The 18,598-nt window shown below is 45.9% G+C and overlaps 1 protein-coding gene across 7 annotated transcripts in view; it reads right to left on the bottom strand.

Moving 5' to 3' along the window:
* RBM47 (RNA binding motif protein 47) overlaps window positions 7,477-18,598 on the bottom strand; it is a 78,779-nt gene continuing 67,657 nt past the window's right edge. For 6 of the 7 annotated variants that reach the window (XM_021394144.1, XM_021394143.1, XM_021394140.1 and 3 more), the window contains exons 2-5: window positions 15,230-16,389; window positions 13,513-13,719; window positions 11,067-11,269; window positions 7,477-10,222 (exon numbers count right to left, since the gene is read on the bottom strand). In XM_021394144.1, the coding sequence (XP_021249819.1) occupies window positions 9,968-10,222; window positions 11,067-11,269; window positions 13,513-13,719; window positions 15,230-16,358 (1,794 nt within the window). In that variant the 5' untranslated portion in view covers window positions 16,359-16,389 and the 3' untranslated portion in view covers window positions 7,477-9,967. The remainder of the gene's footprint in view (window positions 10,223-11,066; window positions 11,270-13,512; window positions 13,720-15,229; window positions 16,390-18,598) is intronic. The other variant, XM_021394138.1, reaches the window with a different exon arrangement.

Below are 18,598 nucleotides of genomic sequence, written 5' to 3'. Positions count from 1 at the left end.
CAAGTTATGCTACCAGCAGGAGGTGTTGGCAGCTCAGACTCGTGGGACAAATCCTACAGGAGCAGGAGTGAAGGGCGAGAGGTGGGAGCTACAGCTCCAGTGGATGCATATGAACAGGTTTTTGGCAGAAGTCTTATAAGGTTTTGCCTGGCTTTATTGTTTGCTAGTTTCTGTATCGTTTTGTGATGACATTGGTCCATCCTTTCAGGTCTATTTAAACATAAATATGCTTTCATCATTTTAAACCTCATATATTTCTGAAAAAAATGCTTGGTTTTGCCAGTCACTAGCTGTCCAAAAGTGGCTTTCTTAGTAGAACACTGTAATCTATTTACCCTTGTATTATAGATATTAACTCATTTGAACTCTCATTTTTGATCAATACATCCTGTAAGAGTAATCAAAAGCTTTTTGTTTTACCTGATCCAAGCATAAAATTAAAATTTAGAGAATTCTCTCAATTTTCCGTAGCGGTTCCTTGCTTTTTGAGAGGTAAGGGGCCCATTTCTTTTCTGTTCTCTCTTCTTCCATCTATCCAAACCTCGTCTACTACTAAATCTTATATTTATCTTTTGGGTTCTTTGTCATTATCTTCTTAGTATGAGCAAAGCACCAATTATCCAGAATTTCTGTGTTAAAAATCCTGGGCAGTTGTGCCTTAGCCAGCCCTACAATTTCTGGAGTGAACTAGCTGGTTACATAATGCTGCCCTTTGTTTCCTTTGTTGACCTCTTGCAGGTTTTTCCACTTTGCCTTCATTCCCCCCCCCCCCCCCCCCCCCTTCTTATTTGATTAAAAGAGTAGCTTTCATCTTTTGTTTTGGGGGGTGTGTTCCCATGTGCACTTATGTGCTGCCTCTTTCCTTCTGCCTTTCCTTCCAACATGACAGAAGTAGAAAACTTCTAGGGGACAAGATCTGAGACCTTCAAGCCTAGTACAACCCCAGGCAGTCACCCTGCTCATCCAACTCCAAGGAAAAATGCTCTGGAAGTACACATAGACACAATTTTGTCAGACAACTAGTAGGTCCCCTTCTACTCACTATGATTTAAACCCTTTAGGGCTTAGAGATTGACTGGACCGTTTGAGGAGACCCAGAGGAGATGCTGTTCTCTACAACTACCCGAAAGGAGATTGTAGCAAGGTGGGGTTCAGTCTCTTTGGTAACTTGTGATAGGACAAGAGGGAATGGCCTCAAGTTGCACTAAGGAGGTTCAGGTTAGATATTAGGAAACATTTCTTCTCAGAAAGAATAGTGAGGCTTTGGAACAGGCTGCCCAGGGAAGTGATGGAGTCACTGCCCCTGGAGTTGTTCAAGAACTGTGTAGATGCAGTGCTGAGGGACATGCTTAGTGGGCATGGTGGGGACAGGCTGATGGCTGGACTTGGAGATCATAGTGGTCTTTTCCAGCCATAATGATTCTTATGATCCTGTGATTCTATTCCTGCCTCCTCTCTGTGCAAGGGCAACGGTTTGCAGAGGGATGTGGCAGTCCACACCAGGAATCTGAGCCTGATCAAATGCAAGCCCTTGCTCCTCCCCTGAGCCCTGTCCCGGGGCGGGCTGAGCCAGCAGCAGCGCTGACACGTTTTATCTCCGGGTGGTGGGAGTGCATCTGTAGGTGCTTGGGGTGCACAGCTCACCTGCTCATGCTCTGTTCTGCAAATGCGAGCATCATGCTCCTATAGCACCTGTGATGAAGAACCCTGCTTTGCCTCTGTGGGTGCTTCGCTGGCGTGTCCCATGGCAGCAGTGAAAAGGAGCTTTTCAAACTTGTTACCCTGGTTAGACCAAGGCTTCCTTGCATCCTGAATTGGCAAGCTTGTAGCAAAAAACTGTTTAAACAGTCAAACTAATGTTGCCGTAAAGGAAATATTGGTACCTGCTAGCATATGGGAGAGGAGCCAAACAGGAAAAACAAAAGCAAAGAGCCACAGTTGTCAGAAATCACAGAGCGTGCAAGCCTTGGGTACTGGAGGGGACAATCTCCGGTGACAGGCACTCTTGCACCTGCCCTTTGCACCTGTGGATCATTTGCAGAGCAGTTCTGTGTGCTAACAGGAACATGGCCACTCCTCACCCAGCCTGCACTGAACTGGCTTTCCTGCCCCAGTGCTGAGCTTTGCTTTTGAAAGTTGGTGGTGTTCTGGAGACAAAGCAAAAATTGTGGAGGCTGCTGCTTGGTGGAGCGATACGGTGTTAATCCCCAGTTTCTTACCTGTGGGTAATTGCTGCAGCAGGGCAGACGGGAAAGCTAGACTTTTGGAAAGTGGTTGTTAATACTCTTGTTGCAAAAACAAATGGTGGCAGCCCTCACTGGCAGAAGGGTTACTGGACCAATTCCCTAAATGCCAGGGTGGAAGCGGAGCTTCCTGGGAGAGTTTTCAGGCTACAGCATCTGGCTGTGAGCTGCTCCCCTTCCCCAGCCTTTCCACTTTAAACCATGGCTTTTTCTCTCTTGTGGGCAAATCATTTACTGTAATTTAATGATCACAACCACATAAATTTTGCTTCCTTGTGGTTAAAAAAAAAAAAAGGATTAAATGTCTCAGTTTATCTTTCCACATAGGTCACATGGCCAGAGCTGGTTGTAAAATGTGGAAAAACGGGTTTGAGGGGTGCCAAGTGCCAAGTGCTGTACGTTTCCCTATTCTCCCTATTCTCTCTGCCCTGCGTATTGCTCACAAAGACACCACAGAGAGACGAGGAAGTTTGCTTTCTCAGGGAGTGGATTTTTTTTTTTAACGTAATGCATCATTTATTATTCTTAAATCTAATCCTTTAAGACCTTGGTACTGTCCTAGTCCCAGCCTGAAAAGAAACAACCTGAGAAAAACTCCTGCTCAGCCATACAAAAGCAAAATTGTGGAACACAATCAGGTGCCTGGCTTGTAACAAAGCCATCAGAGAGCATACTAAGCTGCCTTGTGAGCCAGACAGGTGGGATCCTGATCTCACCAATTAATGAAAGACCCGTCAGCTCTGCCCTGGTGGTGAGGGTCAGGTTGGTGGGCAAGGGCTGGCCTCTGGGGTTTGGGTTGGTTAGGTGTGCTGCGTCAAGAGTCTGGGGCTCTGAGACCATGTGGTGAGGAAAAGGACTCGATTCTTCTTGCCAATTACAAATTGCAGTGGGTTCATTTGAAAGATTCTTTTGTCCCTTGTGGGGCTCTTGCATAGACTGTAAGCTATTTAGCTTTTCTTACAAAGAGCCTTTTTCATTGGTGCTTCCAAAGAGATACTGGAATGAGAAGAAAGTGCTGTCTGACCCCAGGGGACGGGCAGCAGGCTCACATCTGTCCCATTGGAAGCAGGTCCTGGGGCTTCACTGCTCTGGGCTCTGTGGCTGGAGCTCATTGAAGCCAGCCCCAGCAGCTGACGAGTGTTTATTCATTGCTTCTGAGTGGTAGTGATGCTTGTGAGTGCTGTAGATATGCTGATACTGTACACAGCTGAAGTCTTCATTATTACAGGTAAAGTCTGAGCTGAAGCACTCATGGGTGAAAGTCAGCTCTGGCGTGGGACCCAGCCTGGGGTCTGTGCTTCACTGAAACCCTCATATGAGAAAAGTGGAACTAGCGGGAAAAGCCCAGTGCTAACTGCAGTGTGTTGTAACTACTTAATGTGCAGTTCGATTAACAACACCTTTTTGGATAGGGTATGGACACTGTCTGGTTTTAGGGAAGGCACGTGACGGGCTCTGAATAAGCCTCTGATGGTGCCTACAGGGAAGAAGGAACCATTTCCTAAACTGTGATGCTCTTCATATTGCACCTTTGATGCCTACAGTAATGATAGCTGTAATGATTGTACCCCTGCTGGTAGTGTCAGTCACCTCGTGGATACAGCACCGCTCAGTAACAAAGCCGTTAGAAAAACATCCTTCTTACTTCAATGGTGAATACAAAGTCCTCATTTGAATTTCAGTTGCTTTGCATATGTGTATTTGGCTATTCCCATCTCCTGGAGTGAACCAGATTTTCTTTGCTGTATGTCGTATTCAGCATGTTCTCTGACAAAAGAGAAGTAAGGTGTTGGGCACAGAGACAGAATGATTTTTTCCATCCATTTCTGTTTTGTGGGACCGTGAGGAAAAAATCATGCTTGGGATGGAGCGGGAGGTCTCTGGGGAGGGCCAGCTTGAACGCTGGTATGAGACCTGTTGGCAGAAATGAGATTGTCCTTCCTGTGCATCTCCCTTCGTGCTGCTAGGAGGAAAGAGGGATCTGTAGCCAATGCACTCATACTGCTGCCCTTCTCAGTGCTCAGGAGAGAGAAGCAGACACGACAGATGAAGGTATTTTGCAGCCCTTTGTGGATGTCACCCACTTACCCAGCCAAACTCCTGAGTTTGACAGACCAGTGCTGCAAAAATCCCTGAGTGCGGTCAGGTGCAGGGGTGGGCAGCCCTGCCCTGCACACCCTCTGTGTTGGGGCAGCTCCAGTGGGGAGGGATGTGTGCCCAAACTGAGGATGTGGGACGATTTCTGCCCTGCCACAGTCTGACTTACCCTCCTCTGAGCGGCTCTCCCACAGACCAAGGCCCCAGGATGTTAGCCTATCACCAAGTTTCATGGTCGGTCTGGGTGACACCTGCCTGGGGGGGCTGCAGGTGCCTCTGCAGTGCAGACTGGAGGCCAGCTGGCACCTGCTGGCTGTGATGTGTCCCTCTGCATCCTGCACAAAAGCTGGTCAGCCAGAGTGTCTGGCTGCCTGGAGTGAACTCAGGCCTTGAGGGAATCTTTCACTTATCCATGCGGCTGGAAAACCCTCAGGTAAGGGACACCAAACAAAAAGTCAAAGATTGGAGGAACTAAGGATGCCCTGTGTTCTAGTTTAATAAGTAATGCCTTGTATTCACATGCCTTGTTGAGTGATTGCAAGATACCCTGGTCCATATCCTGCAGATTCGTTACAGGAGTGATAATTGCTTGTTGCAGATATTGTTTCAAAGCTTTGGAACAAAGGAACTGCTAATAAGTGTCGGCTGCTCTGCTTCTGGCCAATTTAAACATGTCTCTCTCTCAGCTAGCTGGCTTGAGTTCGCTCCTGTGGCTTGTGTAGGCTGTTTGCAGATTTTTTCATGCTCCAGTGAGATCTTTTGGTTAACTATGGCATCCCACTTCCCACAAGCAAGCAGACTGCAGGCAGCAGCTGAGCTGACACAGATCTTCAGTGACATTACAAACACGTACAAGGAGAGGCTCAAAGTGCAGCCAGACTCTTTCATCTCTGACAAAAATTGAATGTGTTCGTTGGAAAGAGCTTAGAAAAAAGGAACAAAAGCATACCATGATTCAAAGTAAAAGCACAGGCATGGACAGCCTGACCACCATTTCTGACTGTTGACCACCACACAATCTGGTTTCATGGAGAGGCATAGGAGAAGCCACGGTGGGCTCGAACCCACAACCCAGGGCTGAGTTTGTGATCTTGCCTCCATAAACACCCATGGGATTGACAGCAGGACTTCTTAGCAGGGATGGGTGCAGGCTATTGGCCTTCCCTTGTGGTAGAAGGGGACTGTGGGGAGGAGAAGCTTCCTGAACCATGGGGCTCCCAGTGCAGCCTCTTCAGATTGTGATAGCTGTTGTCCTGTCACGTGTTGGGAATGCAGGGCTGTTTGGTGCACATGGGACAGATCCGAGTACATTTGAACTGTTTTCTGCCCAGTCTTCTAATGAAGAGTTAGCTCTTGACTGCTCACCTCCTACAAGCAGATCTGTAATTTTGCTGCAGGGTTGAGTTTCTGTCTTCTTATATCAGAAAACCAGTAATCTCCTAGTCTTCTGTCTGGAGGAAAAAAATCTGACCTAATTCATCAACTTGACAGGGAATGTTTTATATGCAAGTACTTCTACAGTCTGGCTGTACCAAATTTCTAAAAAAATGTCATACTCTCTTTGCTCTTTGGAGTTGTGTATGATGGTGCAGCCTGTCTTTGTGCTAAGAGAGGAGGACTGTGTACCACAAACCTGCCCTTTTTCATTTCCTCGCTGCTTCTCCCTGCAACTCCCCTTGTGCTGTTTCCTTTCTAAGCAGGGCACAGCACTGAAACTCAGTCAAGCGTGATTCAGCATTTCACTGACACACTGGAGCATAAAACCTGGCTCTGCTGACTTTCAGATGCACAGCAGAGGTAGTTTCCCCTGCTATGAGGTAGGTCTGGGATTTATTTGTTTTACAGATCAGCATGATGGGCCACTTTTGTGGCTGATAGGCATCAAGAGAGCAGTGAGCTCTGCCAGTATCTTCTGAAGACCTGGAGCAGAGATGCCACACGTGTAGCACCAGTCACAAAGCAGAATGTGGGATCCTGTGTATGCCTTTTAGAGGCACTAAAAATGCATTTTGCATATGCTTTGAGCTCCAGTGCTTACATATATAAGATGTTGCAATATCAGAGAGATGTAAATCCACTTGAATTTCTTGTTGATCTGTTTATACAGTTTCTGTGTCCCAGGGATTTTAATGCGTGCTGTTCCCTGAAAAAAAATCAAAGCTGCTTTTAGCACTGTCAGTTGATACCAGCTAGAGCAGTGCATATCTGCTCTTCAAGACCATCAAGAAATACAGTCAGAAAGGGGATGAGATCAACTCGGCAACATTTTGAGTTGTCACAGTGCCCAAGGCCTCCGTAGAGCTCCTGGCATTCCCGAGGCAGCAAGGTCATCTTAAAAGCACAATTGCATTTCTCTGGTGTTGTTTATGTTAATATCTCCAGAGTGACTTGCATGTTTGAGCTTTCGATGGGTTAATCATTAATTATGATCTTACAAAACTGAAATAAGAAACCATACATCCAGGAAAATAACAAATTCTCTCATGAAGTGTCTGTTTAGATAAAGTCAGATCATGCTGTATAGATTAATTCTTATTTAGAATAGATAAAGGGAAAAAGGAAACTTCCATGAGAGAACCAAACCCACATTTTAGTGAGGCACAGTTCTTCATCTCACTTGTAAAAAGCTGATATTTGTGAAGCGCATGGCTTAGCTGAATGCCCACAGGGGCAGTGAGTGGAGAGGCCAACAAGGAGCTGCAGGAAAGGCATTAGTCTTCCTGTTTGACCCAATGGTTTGCCTGATGGGTGAAGTTCTGATGTGGCTGTATCTCCTTGGCAGCTGCTTTTAGCATTATGATGATTACCCCCTCACTAAGCAAGATATGGGGACCTGCTACCAGGGATTTCTAATCGGACATGCAGACTTCCTAAACCAAACTTAAAATGTTTAGACAAAGCAAGCAAAAATAGGTGTCTTTCTACCCATCCCCAAGTCCTACCAAGATGTGCCCAGCGCATGTGCTGGGGTAAGCACTGTCCTCCAGTTCATCTTTGCTCCCAAGGAGCCTGTGGGGATGCTGGCTGTGGCTCCCTGCTCCCCTCCTGCCCCAAGCACCCACCCAGCCAGGAGGGGGCATGTTGCCCATGGGAAAGCCCATCTGGCAGTAGGATGTTACAATGAATTAACAGTCTCTGTTTTTATAGAATGCTTTATTCACTACGTCCTAGAAATGTACCGTAAATGGAGCAAGAACTAAATAAATTCAGAGGTTTCCGACAATACAGAAAACAGAGATACAATAAAACACCTAAAATATCAGCTCTTTCAAGAATAAGGCACACTAGTTTTTTTTTAATATATATATATTTCTTTGAATAGTTTGTTCTTAACCTAAAGATGTTCACATTTCAAGTTATCAGACTTACCTCAGTAGTAGTGTACATGAAATGGTTTAGTAGCAAGTGGAAAAGGTGGGGGTGGGAGGCTGCGTCCCCGTCTCCTGCCTGCTCCTGCCCCGGGGTGGTGGCCTGGGGGCTCACCCCTTTGGACTCCTTTCTGTCCCTACTCCAAGCAACAGGGTCCAGTGGGGAGAGAATGGGTGGGAGGGCAACCATCACCCCTTGACCCTCTTCTGGGTTGGCCATGGTTGTGATGGAGGGCTTTGGAAAGGGGACAGCAGAGCACGCAGTGCCTGGATGACATTGAGGTCTGCTGTGAGCCACGCTGGCAGTAAGCGTTGAGCTGTACAAAGCCTTAGCTGGAGCCCCCAGCACTTTTTGGGTACCCCCGCCAGGGTCTTCCTGCAAGGCTTTGCAAGCTTCGCCTCCCCTCACCCTAAAAACAGTCAGGGTGTTCAGGATAAGGGTTTTGGGGCTAAGGATTGTGTTTTCAGAAGCGGTGGGACAGATGGGAAAAGCCTCCAGGGAAGGGGCATGGAGGGTCAGAGTCCGACTTAATGGTTAACTTCCTCACAGTGCTTTTGATAGCAGTTGGACAGGTTTAAATAGAGCTCAGCTTTGCTGAGTAAGAGCACCTAAAAAACAACCGCTCCATTTTGAGGCAAGAAAAATATGCATTAAAAGGTCACTTTACTAAGCTGGAGATGATCTGAAAGTGGTTCTGTTCTCCAAATATAAGCTATATGAAACCCCTTCAGCTGGTATTATACCACAAAAAGCAAAGCAAAATTGTTTACTCATTCCCTGCTCCGCACCTCCCTTCACTGGAGCTGTGATTGCAGAGCTGACACACTTCATAAAATGGGCAAGATATTTCTTTAACGTTTTACCATATTTTACATTCACTGCACTTCTAAATAAAAGCCTTTAAACAGGCCACAAAACACTGCAATAATATATTTACTCCTTAATATAACAACCTTTTTTTTTTTATAACATCGAAATAAACTGCGTCTGTTTTGTGGCAAACCACATACCGTGTAAATTTGCAACATAAAATGACTTTTAAAAAGTATATTAAAAGGTATTTACAAGCTCTACATTTTAAAATGGCTGGGTCCCATCCCTCCCATCCCTGATGTGCATGCAGAGCTCCAGGTGCGGGGAGCTGGATTTGGTGCGGAAGGGAGGCCGGGAGGGACGCCAGCCCCGCTGTGTCAATTCCAGTATCACCACCACCCCCGGTACCGCGGGTATTTCTCATGGGATGTGTTGAAGCTATGGGTAAGCAGCACCACGCATCCTGCTGCCCGGAGCGGGCGTGTTCTGCCTACAACAGCATACATTCGCAGTCACTACAGCATATACTTCAAAGAATAAAATAAAGAGCATTTAAAAATAGCCTAGGTTTTATACTGGATGAAGATTGAAGTCGAGACGCCTTATGCAAAATATCAGGTGCGCGTTTCTGCACGTGCTCCAAGGCTGAACTACAGGTAGCTTCAATAAATAGAAATTCCAGTTGTTGAGGAAAACTCAGAGCCTTTCCTTTGTGCATCGTAAGCCTGCTAATCACACTGCCACAGGGCTCATGTGAGGAGGCTCTCTTCTTTCCTTCCTTCCTACAAAGGCAATATGGATTACTTTTGATTTCCAGCAATAACAAACAGATTGTATTAATGCCAGCACAAAAACGCAGAGGTCTTGCACGTTTTTCAAATTGCACTTTCCAGTATAACATTTTTTAAATAAGATACTTGTTGTTTTTTTCTTTTCTTAAAAAAAAAAAAAATCTAAGGTATGTATTCTTTAAATATTGAATATATTCTTCAAAATATATTGTTTAAACTTTCCCTAGCTGCTCGGGTGTGCTTTTTAATATATAGCTGATATATTATTAAAGGCACTACAAAATAGACATCTCTGGAGTGCAGAAGTTACTAAAAATAACCTTCATACCACAAATATATTGAAAATATAACTGCTAAAAAAAAGACCCTGTGCAACCCCACTGTGATGCGTATAAAGGCACGTAAGCGATGGGTGGATGCATCAAGGTCGTTTAGAAATGTATGAATACAGGCGTGTTAAATTTTAAAAATAGCCTAAAAAAAGTTAGTGAAAACTTCAAGCGTAGAAAACATTTTGAACATGTTTTTCTGTGACATTCTTCACTTTCAGGTTCTGCATCAGTTTACTGAGTCCTGACGTTACTCTTCTGCAGCAGGCACGTTCTTCATAAATAGTAAAGTGTTCCTTCAGTGTTTGTTTCTCCGCCGACAGTCTCAGTACGTCTGGTAGACATCGTGGATGGGCACCTGGATGGTGGCAGCTGGGAAGGCCGGAGGTATGTAGCCAGCATAGCCCCCGTAGGCAGCGGCGGCGGCGGCGGCAGCGGCGGCGTTCTTCTGTAGCGTGGCTATCGTAGCTGTTGCTGCAGCGGGTGCCGCAAATGGCACGTAACTTGTCCCGTAAATGCCGGCAGCGGGGATCCTCTGCACGTTGGGGGCCATGGTGTACACTGGCGTTATGGGGCGACCCTGGAATCAGAGAATTACAGTATGTCTTGAGTAGGAGGGGACTCCATGAGGGATATCCAGTCCGGCTCCTGGCTCCACACAGGGCAATCTCAGAGTCAAACCTTGCATCCAACAGCACAGTCCAAACACTCCTTGAGCACAAGCAGGCCTAGTGCCAGGGTCAGGTTGGAGATTAGGAATAGATTCTTCACCAGAAAGTAGACAGGCACAGTAACAGGCTCCCCAGTGTCATGGCACCAGTTGGACTGGATTCCCTTCATGGGCACCCCATCCAGACTACCCCGTGTGCCTCACTCACCTCTCTCACTCGACAGGGCATGCACTGTCTATCCTCCTGTCCTTGTTTAGTGGGTTTGCAGAGAGATGTCCTCTTGGGGACTCTCCTCTTCCTACCAAATTTGGGTCCCCCATAGAGGAAAAGCAACTGTCTAAAGTGCAGATGTCTAAGACAGGTCAGATGAACAGCACTTTTGGGGTGCCTGCTCTTCTCCTTTGACACACAAAGTGGTTTGGGTTGGGTTACCAAGGAAGGTTTCCATGTGAAGGCAGGTGTACGGCTCAGGTGCCAGACATAACCACTAGGTGAAAGTCTCAGGTTATCTGAGATGAATTTCTCTGCGTGTCTTGGGGAAAAGGGACAAAGCAATGGGAGTAGAAATCAACCCAAAAGCTACAGTGGGATGGGAGGAGCTAAGTGGGGTCATGCTTGAGCAACAGCCCAGTCCCACAGAAGCAGTCACCAAGTAAGAGAACCCCTAGTCAGAGAGTGCTGCAGGCAGCTTTTGCCCTGCACCGGGTATATGGAGCAGGACATATGGAATCAGGGCATCTGTGCTGAACTCACCTGGAAGGGGGGAGGCGTTGACACAGCTGGTATTACTGCTGCGGCTGCAGCTGCTGCAGCAGCTGCTGCACTGGCTGGGTCCTGCTGGACGGCAATAGGGTTGATGATGTGCTCCACTGTGTGGATTTTGCCATCTTCCATCATTTTGGCCGGTGGTCCAGCCTGAAACACGGAGTACTGGGCACCGATTGCAGGGATGGCCACTAGGAGAGAGACATCAGGCGTATTGGGAGAGAGTCTCCAGAGCTTCATCTCAAAGAACACACAGCCTTCCTCCTGGCTCTGCCAGATCTCACCATGACAGGCAGCCCCATGAGCCAGTGGGGACCTGGGACAGGTCAGCCCTCCCTGCAGGTCAGAGCACCACAGCCAGTGCTCTTGAACTGTGCATGGTGATGGGCTTGGTGCTGCCTGCTCTGCTCAGTACTTCTCCCCTTGGCATGGCTGTCCTAGGGCCAGGGCCTTGCTCTGGACTCAAGCAGCCTTTTCTGACCATCACTATTCTCTCCCTGGCCAGGACCACCTCCTGTGCCGGCAAGGTCCCTGCTCTAGCTGCTGATATCGAAGGACATGGGTTTGCTTGAGGAAAGAAAAGTGCAGTTTTTACTGCAGAAGCTGCAGCCAGCAACTGGGCCAGTCTATATGCTGCCCTTTGGCCAACAGTGTGAAATACCAGCTAATTTACTGTTATATGTTTTCCAGGACTAAATTGGCTTAATACATTTTATCCTATTTTTCTGCTTCAGTATCAATCTGTTTAACAGCACCAAAAAAGAGATTTCTCTTAAGAGAATTCTCCTTTGTGCCAAAATTGGACAATGCAAAATACTTAGAGCTATTGTCTTCCAGATAAAGGGTAAATGCTCCAATTAGAATGTGTATCAGAGATACTGAGTTTGTACATGGTCTTACATGGAGCTTCGCAGCACTTTTTAGGGAAGAAATACACTTTGCTGGACATCCCCAGTAATCACATTTGTAATTCTGCTGTTGCCTCATAACATGCAGTTCAGCTTTCAGTTCTTGAGTCTTTCAGCAGGATGGCTGTTCACAAGGAAGATGGGGTAACTAATAGATGATGGACTAAGAGGTGTTTGAAGACTGTAATAAGGGATCTGATCATACATCTTTCAGGTAGAGATGTTTCCACCACCAGTGGTCTCCCACCACCTTAAGCAAGGACCTTTGTCCATGATTTTTGCAGTTCTCCTTCTACATCAATTCCACCTGGTCAGCTCAAACCAATTTTACCACTGCTTTAAATAACCTGGCTGATGTCACTCTGATGCAAAAGCAGAGAGCTCACATGCTCCATTCTGCAGTATCCTCTGGCAGAAAAGCAGAATCAGGCACCTGTGGTATTGGGGGTGATGTCTCAGAAGTTTCCTAACTGTTTGCAAGAAACTGAGCTTTAAGATATTTCTGAAGAGACTTAGAAATACTTAGACTTGAGAGTTAGGCTTTTGTTTGGTAATCAAATGAATTACACAGACACCACTGATAAATACTAGGGTAAAACCAAGTGTGTGTTTCAAGAAAAAAACCAACTTTTCAATCACCCTTTAGTAATGGCTGAATTATCTTTACAAACTTGCATAGGAGTAGTATTTTCTGTTTGTGAATGCGTGGTTTTCTCAGGAAGCCCGAGATCTTCCTTTGAAAATGGCTCTAATCTTTTAAAAGCATTCCTTCTTCTCAGTGCTTCTTCTCACATTGTCTCACCCCTCTGTTATGAAGAACTCTTCACAGTCCTCGTTAGATGACAGTTGTAATTTCCACTGACAGTATGAAGCTTGTTCTGGTAAACCATTGCAACTTTAGTATTTGACGCTGCTTAGGTGTGCAGTTACAATTTGCTGGACCCTGGGCCTGCTCCTCATAGCCCAACAGAGCACAGTTTGTAGCTCTGCTGTGTGACTGTAAGTAGGACAGCCACATTGCTCCCACACTGCTGATGGTGGTGGAGGAGCTGTCCTTAGCCAGGGACTTTCCTACAGTAGGAAAGCACCTGCTCCTTTTCCCAGCCTTGTCGAGTAACACAAACTGACCTGGGGAGAGCTCTGGAAATTTGGGTTGGGAAATTGCCCAGGGTGAAATTAGCAGCTTAGAAACTTGGAGAGAGGAAGATTGTTCTTAGTCACCATGTTCAATCATACCTGACTACACAGGGAGCAAAGTCTACTTCCTCCTGAAGAAGTGCAAAAGGGACAGGAAGGGTGGACACAGTTCCAGCTCTTTTTCCTTTGGTCTGAAAAGCTCCCAGATGTTTTTGACTCCTGTCCTACTTCATGTCTCTGGTTTGCAGAAAGCCAAGTCAGGACCAGAGATGAGACCATCCCCACTCATGGGCTGGCCCTGGACCATGGTCTCAAGAGCAGGGGCTTTCCTGCCACATCCACATTCCTCACACCCTGCCGAAGTAGCCTACCCAATTGCACATACTGACCTGCACCAGGCTTAATGGCCACTGGGTTGACAGTTGGTAATTCTAGGTTGGGTACCAGCTCGTATCCTTTTTCTTGCTGTTTTCCTTTGCCTTCATGGTACCTGCTGTATATGCCGCGGCCGGCGGAGTACCCCCCCAGGTAGGAGCCACGGGGGCCTGGGGCTCTGTTGCCAGCTGCACCTCGCCCTCTGCCTCGTATGCTGCCTGCTTATGATAACAACATAGAAAAAGATGGTGAACAACAAACAGTAGCAGCAGTGTGGGGAATATAAACAGCCCATGCTTTGGGAAACTGGGGGGCACACGCTAAGAAATGAGGCTTTTGGAGCCAGTTTGATCTGAGTGACTTTACTTACAGAAAAAAAATGATTTGGGCTTTGGGTGCACCCAGTCAGACTACACAAGTTTTGCTCTTGACATTTCTGACTGTAAATTAACTGCTTTTTTGTACTGATGCAACTTTTGTGTCCAGTTTTATGGGTATAATACAGTCATCACAGAGAGAGAGAGGCTTCCCCAGAGCTGGTGTCTATGCAATGGAAACAGCTTCTACTCTCAGCTGTCCTCCAGAGGAGTCTCAGCCTCCCAGCAATGCAGGGATAGCCCAAAGCTTTATCTGGCCTTTAACCACCTTTGCAACACCACAGAATTTATTTTTACAAATGCCTTCTGTTTTCTCTCTGTATATGTGAATATTACCCCCCTCCAAAAATATTGCTTCCATTTATCTTAGCAACACCATACACTGTATGATGGCACTTTGGACATTGTGATATTAATATACTCTGTGATGGCCTAATTGTACATTCAGCCTGATGTTCAACTCATCTGTAGTTCAGTGCAAGTGCAGAGCTGGAAGTTGAGCTGAAGCTGTAACTCTTCATCAACTAGACTTAAAAATATTTACTGGTTTAAATGAAGGACTAAAGATTGTATTCACGCTAAAGTGCGTCTTGTTTGGAAATGCACATTAAATTTCAGGAAACTATAGTTCCTATAAGTACAGGATAATTATAATAACAGTAATAGCTGCTAGTTATTTTTTGTATTTGTTTGTCTTTTTAGTGAATAACTCATTTGCAGTTAATTTTTAATGGCTGTAATCCACAGCTGATTAAAGTAGACATAATAAAATAATTGTTTTGCACTGACGTGATTCCTTCTGCTGATGGTTTTTAATAGGCTTTATGAAGGACGCAGCACTGCTGTCATTTTAATGCAGAGGACAGATGACACCTGTTGAGATTCCAACTCAGGCTTTCCCTGACACCCCTCTCTTTGGTTGCTGAGGTCTGCCAGGTGGTTCTCATGTACTCACACCTCTAGAAGAAGGCAGAGGGAACACCCTTTGCCATGGTCCCTAATGCCTAGGATGCAGCTCTTTGGAAAGAGACATCAGAAGCTAAAGCCCTTGGACTGTCCATTTGCCCAGTCTTAGTACAATGCTCACAAAAACCAGATCCCTCTCTTCTCCACCCCGTAACTGGTCTGTTGGCTCATTCTGTTAGCATAGTTTTGATGCTGGCCTGTACATTAGCAATTATCTCACATAATCATAAATTAAAATGAGACGGAACATAAATATGACAAAAAGACCTCTAAAGGAGTGGTTAAGAAAAAAGCCAAGCACCAGCTGTCCTTTGTCTCAGACAGACCTTGGGTCACACCAGCCTTAGATCAAGTCTGCCCATCACATCCCCTGATTGTGCTTACTAACCTTTCACAAAGTAATCTCTGTTGGGCCCTATCAGGGCATTGTATGGATATCCATAATACGCTAGTGTGTATGGATCACAAGAGTAAACATAGTTAGGTTGCTGAGTTACGTCAGGTGTTGCTGCAGCCCCTCCTTTTGCTGCTTTCTGGTAGCGAGTGTACTGCTCCTTGTCCACTGGCTTGGCCAAGGTGACCTCCAGGCATGAGCCTTCCAGTTCAACACCATTAAGGTTATTCATGGCATGGATAGCATCTTCCCTGGTTGTAAAGTGCACAAAGGCATAATCACGTATTTTTTTCACCCGCTCTACACAGCCAGGGTTAAACTGCCCAAAGACCTTTTTAATGGTGTCCTCTGTGGTCTCAATCATTAAGTTCCTCACATAGAGGATTTTAACAGTCTCCATGACATCTTCATCCACGTCTATCTCTGGTTCCGCCCAGTCGACAGCAATCTGGTGTCCCCACAGCTGGATCCTTCCTGGCATGAGCTTCCTCCTGGCCATTGCTGCTGCTCGATGGCTCTCGTACTCCACGAAGGCGAAACCCCTGTTCTTCATCTTGTCTGCAGCACTTGCATACACAATGACATCCAGTACACCTTCTGTCACTTTAGCAATCTCCTCCAGGATCTCCTCTCTCTTCTTCATCTTGGGAATGCCTCCAATGAAGAGCCGGCAGTTGTCTACACTACAGCACACACCCAGCAGCCTGCCCGGCCGAATTTCATAGTTGTTCAGCTCCCTGACAGCCCGCTTTGCCTCATGCTTCTGTGTGTACATCACAAAGGCATAGCCGCGGTTCTTCCCATCAAAGTCCATCATCAGGCGCATCTCGTAGATGCGGCCAACAGACTCGAACACGGGGACAAGCTCATCTTCATAGACGTCACGGGGTATCTTGCCCACGAAGACTTCGCAGCCACGAGGAGGGTGCAGGCCCTCCCAGCCAGGTGGTGGGCCGCCGTACTTGCGTTGCCCGTTCTCTTGAATCATGCTGTAGCCGGTGCGCTCCATCAGCGCCAGCAGGGCCGCCTCGTTGGGCGCACCAGCCACACCTTCAGGGACTTTCGTGGTGCTCACATTGGAGGAATCGTTGCTCATCCTTGCAGTAGAGTCCTCAGCAGTCATGATGTCAAACTCATTCAAAGCCTGATAAAACCTGGACAAAGGAAGAAGCAGACACTCATTACAAGCTGCTAGCTACCACCAGAATACCACCCCTTCTTTTTTGACCTCTAACAGTTCTGCAAGCTCTTTTTCACACAGAGAATAAGGCTCCAGAAAAGCAGATGAAAGAGCCATACCAGACTGCATGAGAAGCACCCATTCCGTGCCATCCCTTGGCTCCTCTAGGCCTTCACAGGAGCAGTCAAGTAGGAGATAAGTACACCTTCACACCAGGGGAAAATGGTTTTTATCCTCTTGTGCAAAGGATGATCTGGCAAGCTTCTGAGTTGCCTGCCACTTGTGGTATGGTGTCTGGTCTGCTTGTCTCTTTCCTGGTAATACCAGCACTTCACAAAAGCTGAGGATAATCACTCCTTTATTACAGGCAGCCTACTTCAGAGCAATTGGCCAGCACAGACCCTGCAAGCCAGCAAGGGAAAGGTAAATCTCTGAAATCTCATTCTGCATTTAAACCCAGACAGAGGCAGGAAATGAAGAAATACAGACGGAGGTTGAAAATGCCGACTACCACAACTGCAAGACAGTGGGATCCCTCTCTGAGCACAAATAAAGAAAGACACTTCGGGACTCAGAGTAGTTAATTCACGGACCATGAGACCATTTAATATGAGTGATTGAATATGACATGGACCTTTACATTGTATTGTTATTGGCACACTGAATCTTGTAACATTTATCTGGGTAAATCACATCTTCCAGAAGAACATCCAGCCTTGATTTTAAGGCATTGAGGAGCTGCAGATCCTAGCACTTCCCTTTAAGGCTTGTTTGTTAATCATTCCCTCTGACAAATAAGTGTATGCGATTTCTCCTGAGAATTTGTCTGTCTTTTCTTCCAGCTAGCATTACATTAAACCTTTCTCTGAGTAGACAGTGTTTCAGTTCCTCTATTTTTGTTTTTTTGATGGTATCCAAGCTGTGTAATCAAGCTACAACTCTGTCATCTTCTCAATAATTTTTGCAGGCCAAACTCTTTAAGTCCTTCACACTTAGTCCTTTTTTCACCAGAATTGTTTTTGTGTCTCTTTCTACATCCTCCAGACTTTCTGCCTTTTCTTACCCTTGCTGGACATAGGGATGAAGACCACCTGTCTCTCTTCTCCCCACTCTGCTGTCTCATGAGGCCCATTTCTCCACTCTCCTTTCCAGCAATGTACGCCGAGTTCTTTGTCAGTTCTAACTCCAAGTCATTCCAGAGGCACTGCTTGCTGGGCCTATGTAGCACCCAGCAAGCAAGTCTTATGTTTGTTACTCCTAAGTGCCACAATCTTGTGTTGGCCATATCTCAACTGCCTGGTAAGTAGATCCCACCTACTGAGTGCTACTCATTTGGTCCCTCCTTATTTCTATTTACAATTCCATCAGCCTTTGCATCATTCTCTCATTTATTTGCCACAATTTGCATTTATGAGTGGTTTATTTTGACTGTCAAAGGGCACCGGTCCCTGTAGGAAACTGCAGACCACCATGAGAAATTGCCACAGTCTGTGTTCAGTGGCCTGTATTCTAGTAAAGGATAAAGCTTCAGCCAAATTTATTTGTTCTGTGTGATGGCATTATTTAGTCACAGTTCCATAAAGATTCTGGTAAATACTCTTAACGACAACGTTTGATCATTTGTGTCGCATTGATTACCGTGCAGACAGGTTGAAAATGCATTTGGGATTAGGAAATCATATGTCTCTGAGCCTTGGTCTGTTGTTATGTTATGTTACACACTGGTGCTGCTGGTGTGCAACAGCCATTCTCTTCTCAAGAATATGGAGAGCAAAGAGGGAAATGGAGAAGGTGGAGGGGCACCGATAGTGACGGTGATGTCCAGGCAGAATTTTTCCTTCAGAAAGCACGATTTCTTTGAAGCCAGGTCTTTCATAGACATGCATCAGTTTTGATAGCTTCTTGCTTTTAAATGTAGTTGATAAAAATTATTCTCTTTTTAATGTGTTGGAGCCAGACATTTCAGTTTTATTTCTGGGAATTATTTGACATCATTAGTAGAAATTAAAGCAGAGAAAAAAACTTTTTTCACTTGACAATTTCTTCCTAAAGATGTGCTTTTACCTTTCACTGAGTAAAAGCAAAGCTTGGTAAACAGACGTTTTACTGGGGAATAATCATTATCTCCACATGGGCCACCTGTTGGCAATTGAATTACTTATTGTTCCAGGGGTAGGTAAGTT

This window comes from Numida meleagris, chromosome 4 (genome assembly GCF_002078875.1).
Source record: "Numida meleagris isolate 19003 breed g44 Domestic line chromosome 4, NumMel1.0, whole genome shotgun sequence".
NCBI classification, from domain to species: Eukaryota; Metazoa; Chordata; class Aves; order Galliformes; family Numididae; genus Numida; species Numida meleagris.
Note: the sequence above shows the minus strand (reverse complement) of the source record. Positions and strands in the feature narration are given on the sequence as shown.